The sequence below is a fragment of the Excalfactoria chinensis genome, chromosome 1, assembly GCF_039878825.1.
Source record: "Excalfactoria chinensis isolate bCotChi1 chromosome 1, bCotChi1.hap2, whole genome shotgun sequence".
NCBI lineage: Eukaryota > Metazoa > Chordata > Aves > Galliformes > Phasianidae > Excalfactoria > Excalfactoria chinensis.
Window position 1 is genome coordinate 1,079,449 of NC_092825.1, and position 23,344 is coordinate 1,102,792.

At 43.8% G+C, this 23,344-nt stretch overlaps 1 protein-coding gene across 1 annotated transcript in view; it reads right to left on the minus strand.

Annotated features, from left to right (window-relative positions):
* The window catches only part of LOC140261716 (uncharacterized), an 82,040-nt gene that overhangs the window by 41,682 nt on the left and 17,014 nt on the right, over positions 1-23,344 (minus strand). Inside the window, exons 19-51 of the mRNA XM_072355470.1 lie at positions 21,601-21,747; positions 21,190-21,375; positions 20,741-20,880; positions 19,572-19,695; positions 18,097-18,240; positions 17,594-17,784; positions 16,895-17,026; positions 16,514-16,588; positions 16,171-16,251; positions 16,061-16,087; positions 15,901-15,945; positions 15,321-15,389; positions 15,121-15,216; positions 14,537-14,563; positions 14,316-14,369; positions 13,199-13,279; positions 12,596-12,655; positions 12,359-12,394; positions 11,255-11,290; positions 10,282-10,314; positions 8,934-9,005; positions 8,284-8,343; positions 6,475-6,510; positions 5,897-5,977; positions 5,154-5,189; positions 4,347-4,391; positions 4,155-4,226; positions 3,729-3,764; positions 3,582-3,617; positions 2,980-3,021; positions 2,077-2,130; positions 914-952; positions 579-614 (exon numbers count right to left, since the gene is read on the minus strand). Coding sequence (XP_072211571.1) covers positions 579-614; positions 914-952; positions 2,077-2,130; positions 2,980-3,021; positions 3,582-3,617; positions 3,729-3,764; positions 4,155-4,226; positions 4,347-4,391; positions 5,154-5,189; positions 5,897-5,977; positions 6,475-6,510; positions 8,284-8,343; positions 8,934-9,005; positions 10,282-10,314; positions 11,255-11,290; positions 12,359-12,394; positions 12,596-12,655; positions 13,199-13,279; positions 14,316-14,369; positions 14,537-14,563; positions 15,121-15,216; positions 15,321-15,389; positions 15,901-15,945; positions 16,061-16,087; positions 16,171-16,251; positions 16,514-16,588; positions 16,895-17,026; positions 17,594-17,784; positions 18,097-18,240; positions 19,572-19,695; positions 20,741-20,880; positions 21,190-21,375; positions 21,601-21,747 — 2,429 coding nt within the window. The remainder of the gene's footprint in view (positions 1-578; positions 615-913; positions 953-2,076; positions 2,131-2,979; positions 3,022-3,581; positions 3,618-3,728; positions 3,765-4,154; positions 4,227-4,346; positions 4,392-5,153; positions 5,190-5,896; positions 5,978-6,474; positions 6,511-8,283; positions 8,344-8,933; positions 9,006-10,281; positions 10,315-11,254; positions 11,291-12,358; positions 12,395-12,595; positions 12,656-13,198; positions 13,280-14,315; positions 14,370-14,536; positions 14,564-15,120; positions 15,217-15,320; positions 15,390-15,900; positions 15,946-16,060; positions 16,088-16,170; positions 16,252-16,513; positions 16,589-16,894; positions 17,027-17,593; positions 17,785-18,096; positions 18,241-19,571; positions 19,696-20,740; positions 20,881-21,189; positions 21,376-21,600; positions 21,748-23,344) is intronic.

Below are 23,344 nucleotides of genomic sequence, written 5' to 3' on the forward strand. Positions count from 1 at the left end.
AGTTAATGGGACACTAAAAGCCGGGGCTCATTACAATTACTGAGCTTGTTGACTGCCATGAAACTGGACTGACACCATGGCTGTATTACACACTAAGAAGTGTGTATAATGTGGGTTATCAGCAAAGGGGGAACCCCAGCTTTGAGCTAAACAAGATAGACAACATGACCAACATGCACAACAGGACCCTTTGGCTCTCCTCTTCTTGGTTGTGAAGATGCAGAACTGAAGCTTGCTTCGTACAAGCTAAGCCAAGCAGTAGCACCAAAGTCTAAGTGGGTATTTTCTAAGGTCTCAGTTTCACATGGGCCTCAAATCCTCAGTTAACCCCTTAAAGGAGCAGGAGCAAAGCTGTCCAAGAACTTACATACACATGGTAAGTTGTAAAGAGAAATCTAATAACCCTGACTTCTTATGAGTGCCAGTGATGGACTAGGATGTGCACACGTCATCTCCAGGAGGCTGGGGATATAGGATAGATAGATATCCTATAGATATACATAGATATATACCCTAGATATCGGGGATAGATGGAGAAGTTATTACAGTCATCTTATCAGAAGAAGAGCATTACCTACCTTGATTCCATTTTCTTCAAAAAGCCTCTCCAGATCCTGTAAGAAGAAAAAAGGGTAAGAACACAAGCAAAGCTCTGACTCAAAGAGCAGCAGAAACGTCCCCCTCTGAGCAGGAGCCTGACTCCAGTGCTATGGGAAACATGGGGTGCGAGGCAAATGGCATTTCTCAAAGGACTGAACACAGTGATATCTTCCCTCTCTAACTTGGGAGTTAGTCCTGCAGGTGGGGATGGCTAAGCCTGGGGCATTCATAAGGTCTCCTCTGACATCCTGAACACAGGCAGAGGGAAGGTGTTCCCAACATCAATATATTTTATAGTTTGTATTTTCCTTACCTTCATTTCCACTCCTTTTCCCGGTGGACCAGGCTCTCCCTTCAAATGAACAAGATCAACTCATTAATTATGATTAATGGTTGGCATCGAGAATGAGCAGAAGTCACTGAAGTCACAGAAATCTGGCCCTTGCTCTGCCACTATCCTGCTCCACAACCCCAAATGAATCCCCTTCTGTTGGCTCACAGAAGCGTTTGAATTCCACCCTGATAATTTGGCTCCTTCCTCCCCCACCAGACGCAGCCAATGGTTGTGTTTTATAGAGCAGGAATGGACCAGAGCTTGACTTGAGTATCACCAAAAGTAAGTTCTTGGACTGGAGCTTTGCACCATCCCCTTGACTGAGGGAATGTGGTCTGTACTGAATTAGCCACGTTTCCCACCAGAGCTATGCAAACTCTGTATTGAAAGGAGGGAGAGAGACCTGAAAACTGGTCCTCAGCCATTCATAATACGTAAACAGTGAAACTTGGATGGTCCTTCACTGCCACTAATGCTGCCACTAGAGTAGCAATTGTGTGGAGGACAAGAGGATGGGCAAGCTGCTCCCAGGGTTGGTGGTCCCTTTTAGAGGTGGCTGTGGTCCTTGTGGCCCTCCACACTACCACATTTGGTCTGAGTGAAATATCTCTGATAGGTTTAAGTATGGACTCCCATTTGCAAGTCCCAAGGACAGGCTGTCTTCATGGTTGTCTGTGTCTCCTTGCTCAGCATGATGTAGGTCTTCAGGTGAGTGATTCTAGGCTGCTGATGTGGATGAAATGCCAGATAAGCTGTAGCAGCTCTGGATGCCTTCTGACAGGGGAAGGAGTATCTGATGAGACCAGAAGCTGAGCTGCCTCTGCGATGGGCTTCATTTCACTGAAATCTGGTTTCTGCACTGACAGATTCCGGTGGAATGAAGGGCATCAGGAAGGCTCTAGTAGTGGATCTCATCCAGTTTCTGAACAGCATCTTCCTGCCTAAATGTTGTATATTTACAAAATGGAGTTGTAGAACTACAGCATTGCTATGACCACACATTTACAAGCCCAGCTCATGACTTCTGCTTTGAAAAACCCAAAGTCCTGAGGACTGAGATCTGAGATAGGTGTTCTTCCCTTCTGGACAACTCAACCCAATGGCACCAATGCAAAGATGCTACCATACATCTGAGCACATACCTTTGGGCCTGGAGGACCTCTTTCACCTCTCAAACCATCCTTCCCTCGATCTCCCTGTAAGCCAGCAGGAACACATTAGTTCTTCATCCCCTCTAAAATTCACAGTGATCATTGCACATTATGGTGTTTCCCATGTACTGGCTAAAGACTAACAACAATCCAAGTCTTCTTCCACATGGACCTACCAGCTGTTTCTTCCAACTATCTTACTGACTCACACAACTAAGGAAAAACCAGGGTATCTCTGCTCTTCACTCAAAATACACTATTTAGGTCCTCAAGAGGAGTCCCCATGCCTTTTCAGAGACCTTTTCTGTTTATTCTTTTCCCTGATAATGATTTCAGCAAATAATGCCATTAACGCCCCTCACTGATAGGAACGCCCCTTCCATCTGTGATGGATCCATTCCATTGCGACCCACCCAAGCACTAGATAAAATCACCTCATACCCACTCAGATGCAGAGCTATTGCTATAGCAAGGGAGCTTCTGTAATAGCAATATACTCATTTTGTTAGAAAAAAAAAAAAAACACTGGAGTCATTCCAGCATCCAAATCATCTCATTCCCTTTAAGCCAAACAGTCAGGCTGACAATGAACTTCAGAATATGAATGCATTCCTCTAATTACTGGGTTAACTCTTGTCTGCCCTGCAAAAACACGAAGGTCTTGTAAGGACAGCTGATGTTCATCTTTTGTTGCAATCTTCAGAGTGATACACTAATTTTGGAGTAGCTTTGCTACTGAAGGTGGGAACAGCAAGAATTTGCTTGTGGAGCTTGAGAGTTTTAGGATGTGTTCGCAGGCTTTGCCTTATAAAAGTAGAGAAGTTACACAACATCTGAGAAATGCAAAATAATCACATATTCAGCTTCAAGACAAATATTTTTTAAGCAAAATACCTTTTCACCTTTCAGAGTGATGGTATTCCCCAGAGAAGACACCTGCAAAAAATGGAAGAAACCTGGTGGAGGAAGATGTCTCATTTCCACGTACCTTTTATCCCAGATTAGGGATAATAGGCACAAAGGTAGCAGCTTTCTCTCAACTATCAACATGGATATGTTGTGTTTGGACTCAAACCAAAAGGGAGCCAGTGTATCATCTCTCTGCTCATGTATCAGAGATTCAGGGTGGTTGCGATGTTGGTATGTGCATCTACATTTCCAGAGGCCAAGCTCATAGCCAGATTTTAGTCTTTTCTTTGTTATGAGCTTCTTGCATGACCACTGACAAACCATTTGGAGTGACATTCATTTGACCACACACGCAGAGGAAGTAGCTGCACTGCTTTGTCTCTTCTGATAAGGCTAAGAGGACTCTACAGCATATACTATATGTTCTGGCAGTGTGTTCCCTGTAGTACCCAGAATTCATGATAAATCTCAACACAGAATCATAGCATCATTATAGTTAGAAAGACCAATAAGATCATCTGGTCCAACCATCGGCATATCCCTTTCCTGATCAAATGGATAAGTCAGCAGAAGAAGGCAATACTCACAATGCTTCCAGGAGTTCCAGGCAGCCCAGGCGTACCCTATGAAGATACAACACCCCCATAAAAAGAGTGAGTGGTACAGCTCAGCATTTTAGCCACCAAGTCGACATTCTACCATGCAAAGTTATAAATGAGAACGTGCAAACCTACAGATTCGCCCTTGTCTCCCTTCTCTCCAGTAATTCCCTAGGAAGGGGAGAGAGAGGCAGGGTGAGAGCAAGCTGTGGTAGGGGAGAGGGGTCTCAGCATCTTCTAGCTGGCACAGCCTTCAATAGACTAACAAACCCTTCCTTGAGCAGCTGAGCTAATAAAAACTGGAATTCACCCTCACTCTTGCAGAGGAACTCTCTGATATTTAATGAGGGGTGTAATTGTAGTCTCTTCCTCATCAGGTAGGTTCATTAGGGACTTTCACCCATTCAGTTGCTCATTTCCATAGAGTCTGTAGAAATATCACACCCTTGAGACCTCTGTCCCCTTGACAAACATAGCTGATGTTAGCCAGTGTTTTCCTAAGCTGTTAGAGGGATATCAGACTGAACATAGGTGCAACTGCCCTTTCAGGATTTGCCTTACATCCTTCCCAGGTTCTCCTGGGTCGCCTTTTATCCCCTGCTCTCCAGGTCGTCCTGGGAGTCCAAGTGGACCCTAATGAGAAAGGATTCAGAGAAACAATTGGAAATAGAACACATCCAGCAGTTCCACAAAGTGAAGCAAACAAGAAAAATGCTCACCGAGGCAGAAAATTATGATAATAACAATTATTACCCTCATTCCTCTCTCTCCTGGTTCTCCCGGGACACCAGCTTCTCCCTAAAAAAGAAGAGTAGAAGCTTCTAAAAGCCTTCTTCATTCAAGCCTCAACCTTCACTGGTAGTACTAATTTTACACATGGAGAAAACATTTTAGAGGGTGAGAACCAAGTCCTACTACTATTCCAGAGGCCCTAAAGCAGCTAATGTCTCTTCTTTGGTATTAATGCTTATAAAGTTGGTACCAAGACAGTCCTATGGTGATCTGAATTATATTTAACTAAGGTTGATTTTAGACCTGCCCTAGCGTTAGAGTAAATAGAGTTGAAGATATATGGTAACATCAGACTACTGATATTTATGGAGGAAATGGGGTAATTTCCATCAGACCCCACCATGAGTTGTAATCTGCTTTCTGCTGCTGAGCATAAAGAACTATATCCCAAAGAAAATATAATTTGATTCTTTTCAGCTTTTCTGTTTGTATCCTTTATCTTTAGAAGATGAAAAAACAAAGCCGAAACAAAATAAAGCCATAGGAAATACAATGAGGATTCTTCATAGTCTCATGTAATTCAAGGGCAAGGCAACAGAAAATAAAATAAGTAGGAGTTAGTTTCAAAACAAATCAAAGGGACTGTTTTTTCAGATGCTGCTCAACTTACTCATGCTTAACTAACTGGAGAAAAGATGGTGGGCTACAAGGAACTTCACCCTAAACACAACCATTCTCCTACACTGCTGTACCCACTGCAGTCATGAGTGAAGCTGCTGACTTTGGCAACTACATAACCCCAGAAGATTTGGACTTCCCACTGATTACCTTCATCCCAGAGGTGCCTTTCTTCCCTGGTTCCCCCTAAAATACAATGCAAAAATGCTAGGTTACATTTAGCCTTGTAACCAGGTTGGTTTGTTTCACTATAAATTTCCTTTTTTTTCCCCCTTCCTTAAGTCTTCTCTTGGTGGTCCTTTTCCAATTGACGCTCAGGCATCAACTCATCTCTTTGGACTGAAGGAAAGTATTCAGTGACTACCAATGGGAGAGGTTTACCTGAACTCACCCATGAAGCTCTTGGGAAGTGCCACCTTGATTGACTGAATGAGGGATCTATTGTACAATAAAAGTATGCCCTTCAGGGCTGGTGTGGCTGCACACCACGGTCATTCCTTGTATGCCGCACTGATTCAATGACAAAAGCACACAACGCAGAATAGCAAGTCAACTACGGTGCCATGTGTTCACCCCAAAACAGAGCCTGAAAAACACCTTATATAGGATCCATCTTCTCATTTTCTGTGAAAAGACAGAGCAAATAAGAAGGTGTATCCCTTGATGAACAACCCATCGTGCCTAGTTTGAGGCAGCAAACTAGACTTATGTTGCTGGTCATTGTAGGGCTGAGACTTGTCTCTTCCCCAGCCAGACTTATATAAGATGCGTGTTTCTGACTGGTTCTATGTTGTTTCTTGTTCCTACTTCTGCAAGGGCATAACATAGGGTTATTGGCTTGGCACAGAGCATATCAGCACAACCATCCACCTGGACTTGTAGCTTCTACTTACATCTTTACCTCTTAGGCCGGTCTCGCCTGGTTTCCCAGGTAATCCTGGTTCACCTTTTTCTCCCTTCGGACCTATTTCTCCCTAAAGAAAGCAAGGAAGTTGTTATGTTCATCCTGTGTGTTTCATGGTGCTCTCGTTTTAGACATCACGAGGCTGGCTCATTGCACCATGGCAATGCAACTGCTTCCACACTGCTGGCTGAAGTTTGGGCTCAGAGCATCTATTCTGCTCTGGGAAAGGCTGTGTTCTTATTTGCTTAGCAGGCTCAGATGGAAACATCCATCTTAAAACTGGTCCATTCAGACCCCACAAGCAGCCATTGCTCACAAATCCTACAAGACGGTGTAGAATTTGTGCCCCTTTCCATGTCATCTTGTCATTGTTTACCTGTGCAAGGCTCCGGGTATCACATGGAGACTCCAGAAAAGCAGGAGCTGTTCAGACTTCAGCTTTTGAATGCCCCTCACATTTTGACTCTTTCCGCACAGCAAAGATTAAACCTTGCTGACTCAAGTTATGTTGGGTGACACAGACATCAGTCATGAAACGGTGCTGCAATCACTGCATCATATACTCACCTTGTAACCTGGTCTGCCAGACAAGCCTACGTTTCCCTGCAGAAATAGACACTGTTAGTCACATGGTGAGAGTGACAGAGGTAGGAAAATTTCAGATAAGGGTCCTTTGTCATATCTAAAGGGTCACATCAGACTTAATGCTGCAAAGCCACTCCTTGATTGCAGGTGCTAGCAGATGGAAAGGATTAGTATGAGGCAGAGAAGGAGAAACCATATGGTGTACCAAGAGAAGGGCAGCTGCAAGCACACGTTGTCTAGATGCATCTGTCTTCACCACTTCTAAAACCACTGACTTTGATAGAGGGGTGGGGATCTCAAAGATTCTGAATTTTATAAATCATTGCTGGAGTAAAGCAAAATGGACTATTAATATTCTCACAGAAGAAAGCACAAACTCAACCCTCGCTAGATATTAGTGAACTCAAGTGGGAACCACCAGATTCTTGCAACTTTGACACATAAGTCAGGAAGATAAAGGTCAAGTTTCCTTTCATTGATCCATAGAATAATAAAGGTTGGAAATGATCACTAGGAACCTCAAGTCCAACCATCAGCCCATCATCATCATGCTCACTAAACCACATCAGGACACAAAGCCATTGGAAACTGGGCTTCCTTGGTTTTCATCCTAACACTGTTCCTGGATAATCTTTGACTTTCCATGCTTTCCTCCAGAATTGGGAGTGTTTTGCATGGCGTTCCACAGCTGGGTGCAGACTGCTCCTTAACACACCACCACCATGGGAGCACCAAAGAATCAATCATAGAATTACTCAGGTTGGAAAAGACCTTGAAGATCATCAAGTCCAACCGCAGCCTAACCAGTAGCCTATCTCTTAAAAAACAACCACAAAACAATACCACAACAACAAACCTCTGCTAAATCATATCCCTGAGTACCACATCCAAGCGGCTCTTAAACACATCCAGGGATGGCGATTCAACCACCTCCTTGGGGAGCCCATTCCAGTACCTAACCACCCTTTCTGTAAAGAAGTTCTTTCTAATATCCAACCTAAACTTGCCCTGGCGCAACTTGAGGCCATTTCCCCTCGTCCTGTCACAAGTCAGTAGTGAGAATAGACCTGCCCCACTCTCACTGTAAGAACCTTTCAGGTACTGGAAGACAGCAATAAGGTCTCCCCTCAGCCTCCTCTTCCTCAGACTAAACAGCCCCAGCTTCCTTAGGCTCTCCTCATAGGGCTGATTCTCCAAGCCCTTAACAAGCCTCGTTGCCCTTCTCTGGACCTGCTCCAGTACCTCCATGTCCTTCTTGTGCTGAGGTGCCCAAAACTGGACACAGTACTCGAGGTGAGGCCTCACCAATGCTGAGTACAGGGGCAGGATGACTTCCTTAGTCCTGCTCACCATTCCTGATACAAGCCAGGATGCCATTGGCCCTCTTGGCCACCTGGGCACACTGCTGGCTCATATTCAGCCGACTGTCCATCAGCACACCAAGGTCCCTTTCCATCTGGGAGCTTTCCAGCCACACCTCCCCAAGCCTGTAGGATTGCCTGGGGTTGTTATGACCAAAATGCAGGACCCGACACTTGGCCCTGTTGAAACTCATTCCATTAACCTTGGCCCATCGATCAAGTCTATCCAGGTCTCTCAGGAGAGAGATAGACAGGAGAGAAAGACAGGAGATAGCTCAGCTTCTCATTATCAATGTGGTATTAATTTGATGATGACTGGCCTTATGAGTGACAGCCAATGAGTTCATATGCATGGAGATAACTGAGAAACTGTTTCTGATTAGTCTCCTTAGCTGTTCCCTATTCACATCCAGTGCGTTGCCCCACTTACCCTGTCCCCCGTGTCTCCCTTCAACCCTGGTTGACCAGGAATGCCAAAACCTGGACTTCCCTGTAAAAATCAATGACAGTGACATAGTGTAAACCCTGTGCCAGTCTCACCTTCCAGTTATCACACCCTTCTCCCCTCCTAGACACACTGCTTGCCACCTCTAGGAGATGCTATTGCAGAGAGCCACTTTCACTAAAGCATGGCTTGGAGGACCCAGTTTCTCAGTTTCCCCATCTGGATTTTGCACATCTTGGTTACTATCTTCTTCCATTACCTTTCATTAGTTGTGGATACATGAGCCCACTCCACTCTTCATTCTTGGTAGTATGCCCTGTGCCATATGAATTGTTAGCTATCTCCAACCCATTATCACTTTGCAGTCCCTTAAGGGCCAGCCTGTTCCTTCTCCTTGCTATAACTGTTGGGAGTTAGTTGCCAATCTTGTTCTTGGTTCTAAGCAAGATGCAAAGGGAGATGATGCAGTGTCTCTTCCAAGCTCAAGACATAAATCATAGAATCACTAAGGTTGGAAATGACCACATCTAATCCAACCATCAATCCACTACCACCATGCCCACTAAACCACGTCCCTATGTGCCACACATACCCCTCTCTTGGAAATGTTCAGAGAAGAAGAGCAAGTATGTTACCTTCTCTCCTTTGTCTCCTTGTATTCCTTTGTCTCCTTGTGGTCCCGGGGCCCCTGTTGGTCCAGTATCTCCCTGTGTATAAAGACATCCCAAAAGCTAGTAATATCATGCAGAAAAACCAAACCGTTTTCAAGTGGCTTGCTAAAACTACATTCTGCACTTTCAATCCACTCTGAAAACCCATTCCCTTGGGAAATCCATCCAATCCATCCATCCATCCCATTCATCCTTCCATCCAATCAGTTCACCCATTCATCTTCATGATTATATTGAAGCTTTCCCCTTAGTACTTGGCCTTCTGTTATACGAAGCCTGTCACAACATTTAGACTCTCTCCAGCCATGCAACTGGTGAAGTATGTAACTTTACACAACTATGAATTGCTGTGTGGCTTTAGGGTGATATCAAGCATGATAGAATTCAGGCCCAAGGTCATTACCCAACATCATCGAGCCTAAAAGAAGAGAAACATTTTGATAACCACTATTAAGCAGTCTGGGAAATAAAACCAATGAATGGAGGTGACTCCAACATTCAAGTTCAGACAGAAGGGCAAAACTCATTATCTCTAAAGGGCAAGGGAAGTATGAAGATAATTTCATGAATGCCAGAAGTCAAAAGCCAAGAGGATTTTCTCCTGCAGTAAATACTCCTTGCAAAGATAAGAGAGATCTTTTATTTCTCTGCAGATTGACAATAAATTATAAAGAATAATAATAATAAAAAAAAGATGTTTGAAATATGCCAGGCCCTGTACAACCACAAAGACTTTGCAGAATTGAACTATATGTGCCTCACTATAAAGCAGATGTACAATATGGCCAACAGTCAGGGAACAGCTCGGTCTCAGGAATCTCCCTCGTCCCATCATGGAAAGGCCTATCAGAGCCCCAGATATGTGGGGAACTCTTTGCCATTGGAGGTTCTTGCTAAAAGGTCAAAGGAATCTGACCTGGTTTTGAAGTTGGCCATGTTTTAAGCAGGAGGTAGGACTAGAGACCCCTAGAAGTTCCCTCCTCCCTTACGTATTCTTTGGTTTAATGCCAATGCCTCCCTCGTCTGGAAAGTAACTTCTCTGTGTGGGCTGGATCTGTGCTTCTGTGAACTCTACCTCCTAAAACTAGCACATGGAAATACCAAATTTCCCCATGGACTAGAGACAGAAAGAGAATGACAGGCACAAAATGTTAATAAAAGCAAAAGGATTACCAACAGGGCAAGATTACTGCTATTTTTCCAACCTCTCCTCTCCCATTTATCACAACGGATATATGATTCAGGCAGTGAAACATAGTCCAGCCCTCGCTTTTTCAGGCAATGTTCAAGTAGTGCTAATTAATGGACTTACCCTGACACCTTTCTTGCCTGGTGGTCCCAAAACCTGAGGATAAAAAGAAATCACAGAAGTACTCTCTTACTGAGGAAAGAGTCTCCCTTTTAAAGGAGAGGCTCATATGGCCTCTTCCAAACCAAGATAATGTTAGCCTTGCTATGGGATAAGAAATGGTATTGCCTATGATGTATCATAAAATGCCCGACAGGGATATAAGCTAAATCCCAAACTCAGTGAAGGTTGTGACAGAATCCCACCCTCTTCAGTAGGTTTTGGGTCCAGGAATGAGACTGAAGGATAATTCTTATGAAAAGGGTAGTTGGCAAATAGCTGCTTTAGCCTGTGCTTGTACACACCAAGGACTGACCTTTGGACAGCAATGAATCTTCATGACTGTGCTATGACCCCAATTTAGGGACTATAAAGCTGTCTTTCTATCTTTTGTCTCTAAATCAATGCTGCCAATGCTACTCTGAAATAAACCAGCAGTGCATGCCCTTGATCATCAAAGTATCATCTAGGATGCATTAGTCTGTCCTGGTGATAGGTCTAGGCAGAAGACATGGTTGGAGAGTCAGGGGTAAGGTCTTCTAGTTTTCTCTGCAGTGGGATACATCTCCCTCAGCACTCAGTCTACTGGCATCACTGTTGGTGGCGCTCAGTGGCTATAGCACAAGAAAGGCTGTAATCCACTCATAGTAACACCCAGAGCTGGAGCACCCAGAAATCCTGTGTTCCCTTGCAAAGCAAGATGACAAAAAGTGAACAAGCTGGGGCAATGCTCATTGTTCTCCTCCATACACTCCTTAAACCAACTCAAAACTCAGTTCAGAAGCAGAAGGAAAAAACAGAGAGGAGATTCTGAGCCTCCAGGAGTGCTCACTTGACTCCCTGTTGGCCCCACCATGAACACACCTGACTGTGCCTACAGAAATTTAAGACACCTTCAGCTGAGCTATCAAACCCCTTCTCTTACTGTTTGACTTACCTGGACTCCCTTCTGCCCTGGAGGTCCTGGAAGTCCCTATAAAACATCAAAAGAGAATTTCCACCAGACTGAAAACAGATTCAGTACTTTCAATATAAGTTCAAGCATAATTTATAAGTCCTTGGGTATGGCCAACATCACCAGTGACCACCCCAATAAAGTCTGATTATCCACAAGAGGAGTCTATGAAGCCATCTGGCCAAAGACTCCTGTTTGTGTGGACCAGGACTGTGGAATTTGAAGAGATTCTTTGCTATATTGAAGAGTAAGACATAAACAGCAATCTGGCTGTTACCATTAGCAATGACCTTATATTTCATATAACAACCCTCCTCCATTTTATGATAAAATAAACAAACAAAAAAACAACAAAAATGAAGAAAAAAGAAGAAAAATATTCTGTTGAATGAAACATTTCCTTGGTGATTATTTTTTTCCTTTTCCTTCCACATCTCCTGCAAGCATGGCAAGGATTTATTTTGGGGTCAAGGTGAATATTCTTGACCTTATCTGACCTAAAGTGGGTATTCTTCACCTCATCCGACCTGAAATAAGCAATTGGCTCAGATTTAATTGGTCATCATCTCAATGCATAACCTGAGCTACTTGTGGAAGGGGACATGCAGAAAGCCAGTCCTTGCTATGCTTCGTCTACCCGTGGTTCGCAGCAGCATTGCCAGATTTGGGCTGGAGCTACAGTAGTTCAGACCTTTGCTTCTGACAGCACCAGGACCCCAAAATCCTTCCTTCCCACAGCCCTCAACCCTTTGAGCAAGCTGAGAGAATTGGCCAAGCTAAGGTTTCCTCTTTCCTCAACAGCTGGAAAAATGGGCAGTTCTTACCAAGACAGTGCATCTCGCTGCCATTCCAATGTCGACAGTGCATCTCGCTGCCATTCCAATGTCTGCAACATCCCACAACAATGACTTTTATGGCTCAATGACTTCCACGTGTCAATGAATGCTGATGCACAGAACTATTTCCATTGCTTTTGAGTAAGAGGTTCATGTTTCTACAGCCTATGATGATCACTAGAGCTGGTTTCTTTCCTTGGCACTTTCAGTGCCAGAAACAGTGACTCAGGTTCAGTGTTTTGTTACCTACCTTTGGTCCAGGTACTCCTGGAGGGCCCATCACCCCCTTAAGAAAAGATGAAAAAAAAAAAATGAAAGCTCAGACTTTAAAACTCAATTTCTTCCCTTCTTTGTCCCTTTCCATTTGCAACCACAGGATGTGCACGCCAGGGACAAACTACAGAAGAGGTACTAGAGAAGTCTCTGGAGACACTGAACCCTCCAGGGGGATTTTAGCAGAAACCTCACAGCAAAATGGCAAACCCACCTGCTGTCCTTCTTCCCCCTTTGGGCCAGCAGTGCCAGGAATACCAATTCCTGCCGTCCCCTGAAAGGTAAGCACAGCATTGTGCACACAATGCTAAACTGCAAAGCATGATACATCCTTACCCTGCCTGCAATCTGCTTCAGAGCTCTATTCTTAACCATCCTGCTGAGGAGGAGGTGAGAAATTGACTCTTTAACCATTTGGCTAAGATATATATCTAGCCAGTAACCTCAGACAAGGTACAAGCAATGATTTGGAGAAGAGGATTAAAAGCAAGGGTGTTTTCAGGGACTACTTGAAATGGTCCCATCCAGGGATAGGAAACACGCAGGGCATGGGAGGCAGCAGGAACTGCAGGGATTTTCCACTGGGTGGAAAAAAGAGGACAGAGGGAAAACGAGAGCTTGGATGGAGAGGAAGCATCTACTCCACCATGCACAGACTTGAGCACATATAAGCTGGGAGAGGAGGGGAATGGGGGGAAAATCCCTATGTATCTCCATTTCATTTTCACTCAGTCTACATTGATATTACTTTATCCCAGCTATTCTTAGCTCCCTCTTGGGATGATGGATCTCATAAGCATCTGGTAAGAGCAATGACCTTTTCTCCCTTTTCTCCCTTTGGTCCAGGCAGTCCAGGAGCACCATCCAGCCCTACAGGGCCTGGCAAGCCAGGTTTCCCCTGGAAAAGAAAATACATTATCATGTCTTTCTTCTTCCAAACTGTTTGTTACCAATTATTCTAAAGAGAAGTCTGCAGAAATGCAAGCAGAGACATATATTTCCTGATGTACCTGTCTTACCAGTTGCTTTGCCATTGAGGATTTACAGAGATGATTATGTACACCCAAGATGTCCCCCATCTCCACCCTCCCAATGATTGGTCACTCAGGAATAGAAGTGTTTGCTGTATGGGAAGATATGGACTGGGTACTCATCTCTCAGGTTTGAATTATTAGTGCACACTTTCCAAACCAGACGTGGTTTCTTTATCCTTAGTAGGCTCCCGTGGACTATTTCTCTTTTTGTGTTTCTCTTCTGACACTGAAAATATCCATATGGGACTTCTCGTATGAGGAGTCACCTCCCTTTTACTCTTTTTTTGTCCCAAATCTTCCACCTGCACAGTGCATTTAGCATCCTACACTTTTGAGCCACCTTATTGCCCCCTCTGGATTTGCCTCAGCTCCTTTCTGTCCTTCTGAGAGGGGTGGGATGTGGAAAGGAGTCAGGCTGCACTCAGATGCTTCATGGGTGATACAGGGGCTCCAGGTGGAATCACTTCCACTTTGGAGCAGCCTTCATCATGCAGCATTTTCTATTGTCCATCAGCATGATTGATCGTGCCAAAGGGTTTGTGGTCATTGCGAGCATGGTAATGGATGTAGCTCTCAGAAGTTTGCTCTGAGCCATGAGAACATGTCCTTGCTTTTAGTATAATGAATGGCTGTGTTGTGCTCCTAACATTTTCCTTTTGGCTACTCATAAGCGGCAGATCAGCAGGATGAAGACGACAAGGTGAGAAATGCCTAATTGGCCATGCTTCATGTGCCAGCCCTTATCAGCAGAACAAAGCATCTCACAGCGGTGGCTGACATGAGCTGGCAGTGGATATTGTCCCTCCCCACCTACCCTATGTGTCAGCTGGTGTTCCCAGGCCCCCTCCTGCTATGGCCAATGGCTCTTCCATAGTGATTGACCATTGGTGGACAACTCACCGGCTCTCCCATGCCTCCTCTGTCCCCTTTGATGCCATTCCTTCCACGAGGACCCTGCGTGAAGCACAGAACACTCTTTACATTTTGTCCCAGTAACCCTTTTGGGTCTGGGTGGACAACTGGTAAGTACTGAAATCAGAACCTATTGGGTGAGTTATAAATAATTAAAACAAGAAGTTTGCCATCATACAGTAACATGAAAGTCAGTCTCAGATACTTACCCTGAGACCCAAATCCCCTGGTTCACCCTGAAAGACAAAAGACAAGGAATATTACTGCAGGGTGGTAATTTAGAGAGGGAGTCCTCTTTGCATTTAGATCCTGGTCAGAAACTCCTGCAGGATCACAGCCCCAGGGACCAAATCTTACCACTCTCAAAGGCAATTAGAGCTTCAGTAGAGGTGTCTGCCATCTTGCATGGGCCAGATTCAGCCTGAAAAACTCCATTTAGTGGGCAACACTGGCAGTAGGTGGACTAGATGACCTTAGAGGTCTTTTCCAGTCTTAATGATTCTATGATTCTATGTCTTAGTGGCCACTGAATCTGGTTTCATGTCAGACAAAGCTGACTATGACCTTACAAGCTCTATTACTGATTGTGTTGAACAGCAGGGTCCTGGTGGCAAGGAAAGCCATACAGAGTTCATCCTTCTATATCTCAATGACATAATCCCATAAAGGTGAGGAGAAATGTGTGTTCTTAGGGCCCTTGAACAAACAGTATATCTAGAGGTTCTGGATTATGGCAGATTACCCCTTTCTGGGATAAACATCACAGAGCCATGGTGCAGATAGCCTTGCTCACCTTGATGGAGAGTCCTGGTGGCCCCTGTGGCCCTGGTAATCCAGGTAAACCCTGTGGTCCTGCTACCCCAGGAACTCCTGGCTGTCCTTTCTGTCCCTGTAACAATGAAAACCAGGTGAAATAGAGATGTGAGCTCACTCCCAGATCCCTTTGTTGCTCTGTCAGTGCTCCAGACTGAAGGGTCCACCGCAACTACTCACAGGGGGACCAGGATGCCCATTTCGGCCAGGAATCACCTCCACTCCTCCCAGGACATAACCAGGTTCTCCCTGTGTGCAAGGAAAGAAAGATGCATATTCAGCTGTGTTGGGAGATCCAGGTAAAAACAGGGAACGGTGGAGCCATATGGGGAGCTCAAGGGAGTGCAAGGAAGGAGTAGAAACAAGTATTTGGGGATAAGGGAAGGACAGGACAGCTGCTTCTAGGAACTGCCTACAACTGGTCTTGAAACCTTAGCTTTCTGTGTCTTAAATGTGTACAAACAGGCTTATTCATAATGAAGACTCTCAGAAATGCAGAATGACTCAGCTCTACCTGCTTCTGAAATATCCAACTGAAACATGCCAAGGACCTGGGATCAGAAACGAGCAGTTTTCTCCATGAAGACATTAAAAATGTCCCAGCCAAGCGGAAGGACAACTCCCACAGACGATGTCTAGAGCTGCTACGGGTAACTCCAGAGTTCATATACACCAAAGGTCCCCGTGCAACTGCTCAGAAACAAGAGATCACAGCAACATCAGAGATTCTTTTGCAAATAAACCCAGGAATGAAACTCACCCTGTCGCCTTTTGGCCCCGCTGGTCCTGGATAGCCAGGAGATCCCTGGAATTAAATAATGAAATATTAAACCACAGCACCCATACGATCATCACTGTGAAATGATCAAGCTTTAGGTTCTCACTGTACTGATGACATTCACGGTGTTTGGAATACTTACAATATCACCTTGGATGCCAGGGAGACCCTGCAAGACAGGAGAGAGAGAATTGAGAGCCATGCTTCTCCATTAAAAGCCACTCTGTTGGGTTTGCTAAAGCAAACACATACCATGAGTCCAGGGGGACCAGGAGGACCTGTTCGCCCCGGCCTGCCTGGCAGTCCAGGAATGCCATCCTTCCCAGGTAGACCCTAAATGAAAAACAATAGTCTGCAAGTTATGGCTGCAGGCTTGTCAACCCGAATGTCTTCATGCGTCACTGGCTTCCTGCACTGCTTGAGGGAATCCTGCCAGTAAATACAAACATATAAAAGTTCCTTTTTGCCTGATTTTCAAAGACAGCATAGAGCAACGTGTATCAAAACACCAACATAAAAAGATCTGGAGATCTCCTTGTTATTACGAATCATGTAATTATATATTAATTAAACAAGCAGGTGAAAATGAACTCACCCTCTCTCCTTTCTCTCCCTTCACAGTAAACCCATATGGATCATAGCCTCCACGAGCTGGTGAGCCCCTGAAGTTCTTAAAAGGAAAAGGAAAATGGAAGAACTGACCATTAGATTCAGCAAAGGATGGCAAATAAACCCAAACCAGTGTGACCATGAAACACTGGCTAGCACACCCCTTGGATTGTAAAGTAGAAGTGAGGAATAAGCTCTGCCAGTGCAGACTGGTTCATATCCTCACTAAGGAATATAGTTTAGTGATGGGACTCAGTAGGTCAGATTGGTGGTTGACATAGTGGTCTTGAAGGTCTTCTCCAACATAGATGACTTTGAGATTCGATGTATTATTTATATTCCTGTGAATCATTGAAGGAATTCTCACCTTTAGACACCAGGGACCACAAGCCTCCACTCCTTTCTGGATGTCTGGCTCAGTTGGTGATGGGCTGGGGAGGTGTACCTTGTTGTCTGTGTCATCAAAAGGCAATTGCTTGTCAGCTTTGGGTCTGGCAACCTACAATATGGAGTTTTGGGCCAGACATCACATATCAACCCCCAGCATATCTCTAGAGGTTACTGTGCTTTCATGTCACCAACCTATTCATTGAAACAGCTGTATCACTGTTGGAGATAACCCATAATACACACCTCTACCAAAGATCCATCAATCAGAATTAGAAGAGGGTAACATCTTTATAATGCATTTTTATAATACATTGAAATACTTTGGCTCTGCAGGGACTGTATGTAACAAAACATTTGAAACTCTGTTCTGTCTTCCCCAGTTCTACTGCCTTGATTTGAAAGTTTTTGTTCTTCACATTGATGGGTTGATGGCTGATGGTTGATGGCCTAGAAGATCTGATGGGTTGATGGTTGGACTGGATGATCTCAGTGGTCTTTTCCAACCTTAATGATTCTATGTCTGGGACTGAACAGTGAGTGAAGTCAGGATTAAACCCAGTATTCTAAATCTGTTACTTCCTCTCTTTGAAACTTTGCTTAAGAAAGAAGATTGTCCTTGTGCATGACCTATGCCAGATAATTTGTCTTTTATTCAGAGTTCTGTAAAGTAGCTCACCTCCCCAGATGGCAGCAGGGCCCCTGAGGGCTGAAGGTCAGAACAAATGACTTCTATTAACTCTCGGAGGATCTGGGGGAACTCATCAAATGTGCTCACATAGAAAACGTTCTGGAGGTTCTGCTGCAGTAAAATGTCATTGAGCTCAGCGGGGTCAGCTCCCGAGACGCCCACAGCAATGATGCGGATTCCTGAAACACATCACTTTCTGAACGGAAGCAAAAATGGCTAACATCAGAGTTTCCAAACCCCTCATCACAGCCTTGCTGTAAACAACCTCTGATGGGAGCTAGGTACTCCACTAGCTGCTAGAGAATTCACCGGCAGCAGTGTGTGTGTGAGTTACAGCAACACAAAGGTGCTCAAGTCAGGAACAGGAAGAAGAAAGGATTAAGAAGTGAAGAAAGCCAACAGTGCACTTGAAGTTGTGTAACCCTCTGGAAAGTCAGTCTCTCGCTGTACATGGAGGAGAACTTAGGGAAACATGATAGGGCAATTCTTACCCAAAGCATGGGCTGCTCTGGCAGGTGGCAACACATCATCCTGGGATCGCCCATCAGTCACGAGCATCAGCACATGAGGGAGCTCTGGTCTCATCCCTTTGGAGGGCTGAAATAACTCCTTTAGCATAAAGGCTATACCACGACCTGGGCAAACATGGAGAGACACAAACTGAAAGTGTTAGGTCTACAGGTGGGTTCCTGTTTCATGCATTGAGGGAAGAAGGCATTCAGTGTGGCCCCATTAATAGGTAGTGGACCTTAATGTAGGGCAATGCCTTTTGAGAGAAGACATCAATAAATCAGACTGGTTGAAATGGTTCAGGTTGAATTCTTCAGATAGTTTTGGAAAAGGAAAGATAAATTTGGGTAGTATGAAGATTTTTCCATTCATTTTAGGGAAAGAAAATAAATTACAGAATTCTCATTTCCAAATATCCCTAGAAAGATAAACGAAGCTTCCTAAAGAACTCTCCCACCAGATGAAATGGGTAAGAAGCCCCAAAAAGGGAAAGACTCCTAAGGGAGGTAAAATGCCTCCATTGACACAAATCCCACACAAAAAAACCAACCAACCAACCAAAATAAAACAGGACTAGAGGCAAGGTAACTGAAGAGTCTGCAGTCAGCTCAGTTTCACAGCCGCTTTTTCTATCCATTTGGATTTTCTCATCCAAATTACTGCATTCTGACCATCTCTCTGTGTTCCAATACCAATGTGACCAATACCGTTAAGTCAAGATGAGGTTTCCAAGTCTTCATTTAACATATGTGCATTACTCAAGGCTTCTTTTTATGTTTACTGACTAGAAGACATTCAAGTGGGCCACTTTAAAATGTTAAAACCAGTTACCTCCAATTTAATATTACTGCTTTTGTACTTTTGGGGAAGTAGGTGCACCCCACCATCCTGCTGGGAACGTGTAGGTAAGAAGTGTTGTCTGAGTTTTTGACAACATAAGGCAAGTTTCTGAATTTCTGGGATATTAAGCTGATGAAGAGCTGTGTTATTTGTACAACAGGAGGGAACATAGGACATTTATGTGATGACACGTCATGAAGATAAGACTAGGTACATTGTTTTGTTGGTAGGGTAACAAAGCAATAACCACTGGAACTTGTTCATTAAAATGTGCATGGAGAGGGTAATAAGGATGCTTCAGCATCAACCATCCTTATCTAATGTTTATGGGCTAGGTCTCCAAGCCAGGTATGAAAATCTCCCTCAAGGTTGTAAAACAATGAAGAGAAACCCAGCGGTAAAATTAGGACACAAATAAAGGACACCAGACCAGCTGGATAGACCATCCCTGGGATTAAAAACACATATAATTCTCAGCTCAAATTTTACAGTACTTTAGACCGTAACTTTCTAACCAGGTAAACTTGTTCAAAGTATTCAAACACCTTACCAGGCCTCAACCCTCTGTCATGGCCCAGAAGACCTTCCCAACATGTATAGACTCACACATACACACCCGTCTTTGTGTTGCCTCCAGCATAGTGCAGCTCCTTGACAGCTTTCAGAGCACCGTTGCGGTCCTGGTGCTGGTTGAAGTGGAAGGCTGCTCTGGGCTCTTCGCTGTACTGTGCAACAGCAACCTGATTAAAAATAAAACAAGGGTGAGAGATATGGAGGGCTCAGAAGCACAGCAAAGGTGCCATCACTTGGAGACATCCAAGATCAGGCTGAACCAGACTCTCAGCAACCTGATTTAGCTGTAGTTGTCCCTGTTCAGTGTGGGGGAGTTGGACTAGATGGCCTTAGATAACACATAAGTTACATTTCAGATGCTTAAGCATGGGCAAGGTACAATTTTGTACTCTAGCGCACCAGAAATCTTGGCACAGGTTGGTAGATACAGCACAGAGCTGATGGGAAATACAATCCCAGCAGCTCATGGGTGAGTTGGAGCAGCATCTCCCTTAACATCCTCAATCAAATCTTCATCCTCCCCTGACAGAAAAGAGAGCTCAGCTACTCAGTTCATGTGATATCAGCCTAAATTGAGGTCGCTTCACCTCCCCAGAATTATTTGTTAACTTAGGGTAAATTCATCACATGCCTGAACCTTCAAGGCTACCTACAATCCTTTTCAGCTGAAAGCTACATAGGTCCTCATTTCAAAGGGCTAATTCGCCTATAACATTAATTAATCACAAATGACCCCAAATAAAATATCTACGGGGTCCTCCCACTGGCTTTGCTTGGTCATGGTTTTAATACAGTGGGCTGCATTTTGCCCTTGAGAAGTTTCATATCATGGATTGAGAATCTGGATTTCTTCTCATTATTGGTGTGGATGTGGGAAGAAACAGGATCCTAGAAAGGCACCTAAAGGCTGATATATCACTGGGTTTCTTAAACTAGGGAGTATTTCAATAGGTTTGGGATTTGCTTTATTCCTAATGACTTGGTCTTAGAAAAAATAAGCAAGTAATGGGAATATCTCCAAATGAATAGGGATTCAGGCTGAGATTTAGAAGACTTCTATTCTGGTCTTTGTTAGATGCATGTTTTTAGTCAAAATGCTTAACCTCTCTGAATCTCAACGTGAGTGAGCAGGCTGCTGTCATTGCAGAGGTGAGCCATGGGTAAACACTTGGATGGAAATCACCTTCAGGAAATAGAATAACAAATGCTTGCCTGTGTCCCTTCAGGCCCAATCTTAGGGAAATAGGAAATGATCCGGAAGAGGAAATCCTTCACTTTGTTGAAATTACTCCAGCCAATACTTGAGGACTCATCCACCAGGAACCCAATGTCTGCCTTGAACTTGCCACAGACTGCAGAAGAAAGAATCTCTGTAAGCTGTGAGGTCCTAGAATGTATGGAACAACAAAACAAATGCCAGCTCAAGTATATTATATGATGCCAAGTGTTGGTGAGCAAGCACCTTCAACCCACAGGATGGTGCTGAAAGCTTAATTGCATCATGTATGGTTTGTGTCTTCAATTTCCCTGACACTGGCAGCTCTCACAACATACTGAATGAAGACTAGGATTTTGGCTCCTGAGATCAGAGAAAACCATCGTTCCTGGTCTTTTGACCCAGTTCTACATCATCTTGAAATCAGACATAGATACACACTCACTTGGCCCAGGGAGAGCAGTCAGCATTGCAGAAGCTGTGGTAGATGACAGCAGGGTTGGTGGTAACGTAGTGGTGGTTAATGGAAGAGGAGTGGTCCTCACATTGCTTGAAGATGGGGATCCCATCGTAGCTGGTTTTGCAGAAGTCATGGGAGAGACTGGTGGAGGTGAATCGCCGTGAAGTCCAGCTGTCAGCCAACATAGAATCACAAAGGTTGGAAAGGACACTCAGATCATCTAGTCCATCGATCAACCCATTGCTATCAGCATCTTAGTTATGATGGTTTTACCCCGCGAAGCAACAGAACTTTAGGAAATGAAACAAAACAAAACAAACTAAAAAGCCAACAAGAAATTAACTTCAATAGCAGTTAGCTAGGAAAAACTACAGCATGACCTTCCTGCCTTCATACCTGTTTGCCCAATGAGTGTTGTCTCTGGTCCCTCTCTATCTCCAAAAACCGGCCTTATGGAAAACAAATATGTCTCTTCAGAGCTCAGTCCTGTCACTCGGTACGATCTCAAAGCTGCTGACAGCACTTCCAGGGAAAGATCAGAAGCTGGAAAAAAAGGATGAAATGTTCATTATAGTTTGCAAAGGCTGGTGTGTGTAGAAGCAGGGTTATTTTTGTTAATGAATGGAAAGCTTGCTGAGAAATAAGCTTAACTTGAGAAATGTGGTTGCGTACAATAGATAGTTCTGGTTTAAAAAGGTGGGGAATTTGTACTTTTTCACTATGAAATAACATTTTTTCCTTAAAAAATAATGGTTAGTTTCTAGAGAAGGACAATGTTTTTCTGGAGACAGTTTTCAGAGAATGAATGCAAGATATTGATTGAATAGAAGCAAACTGCATGGCTTTGGTGTTATTGGAACACTCAAGAGATGAGAGAAAGAAGAGAGAGGAAGGCAATGTGGTGAAGAGTTGATGGTGATCTTTTCCAATATTAATGAGTCTGTGATTCTGTAACATCTAGCTGAATCTCTCCAAGGTCCTTCCTGTCAGAAAGGGCAGGAAGACTGGATATGGATGGAGACCCATCAAGGTGAATGGTGTTTGTTTTATGTAGCACCAGAGATGGAGATTTAAAACTGTGATGACCTTCTGCTGTGTGGAAGGGGATCCAACCTCTTATAGGGCAGGATGGTTAGAGTAGGCAGGTAGGGAGGAGGGCATTAAATGAGCCCAGCTTGAGGGGAAAGCAAATGGGTAATGAATGAACATTCAGTTTGAAAAACATCAAGTTGCTGGGAAGAAAATTAATAAAGGCACCAAGAGGAAAAAAAAAGTGAAAATTCTTAATTGTCTTTCTATGCTTGGATAATTAAACAAGAGAAATTCGAACTACTCGTGAGCATAAATTTAATCTCATTGGTACTATTGAAACTCAGTGGCAAGATTCATGGGACTATGATGCTAAATCAATAATTATAAACCTATTTCAGAAGGATCGATGGAGTGAGGGCACAGTGGGACTGTTAGATGTGGTATTATCCATTTCTGAGCTCCTGACAACTCTGAAACCAATGATTTTTGAATACTTACAGATCGATGCTTTAACAGCATAGCACAGGAGAGGAACAGTTACATTAGATCACTTAAATCACCCTAGAGAGCTGAATGTTCTGTTCCCTAATCATTTATCCATAATATGTAGGGGGGGAAAAAAAATGATGTTATCGCAGGGGACTTCATCCTGAGTGACATATGCTACAAGCCTTAGGCTGCCAATACTAAAATGTCCTTGGAATTAAAAAAAAATTAAAGTTGATGACCTGGTAACTCATAAAGCACTGCAGGGAGCACAGGGGAATTTTGTCAGATCTGTTTTCTTTATTGACTTGTGAAGATTAACTGATTCCTAGAAAAAAAGAGTAAAAGCTAGTGGCTGGAGCGATGTCAGGAAACTTGCTATATCAAAAGAGGTTTAAGCCTAGTCCTGCTTCTTTAAAATGGCAAACCCATTTGGACTAAATCAACTGGGGAAATACCCAAACAAATATATGCTAAAAATGATAAGCAATGATTAGGAAAGTTTTGAAGGATCTTTGCTGTATAGTAAAGCTTTTGAACCGAAAGGAATTAAGGCTGTACGAAAAACAAACTCAACCACTTCTTGGTTAATTGCACCTATTCCTAATGGCCTCAAGTTGCA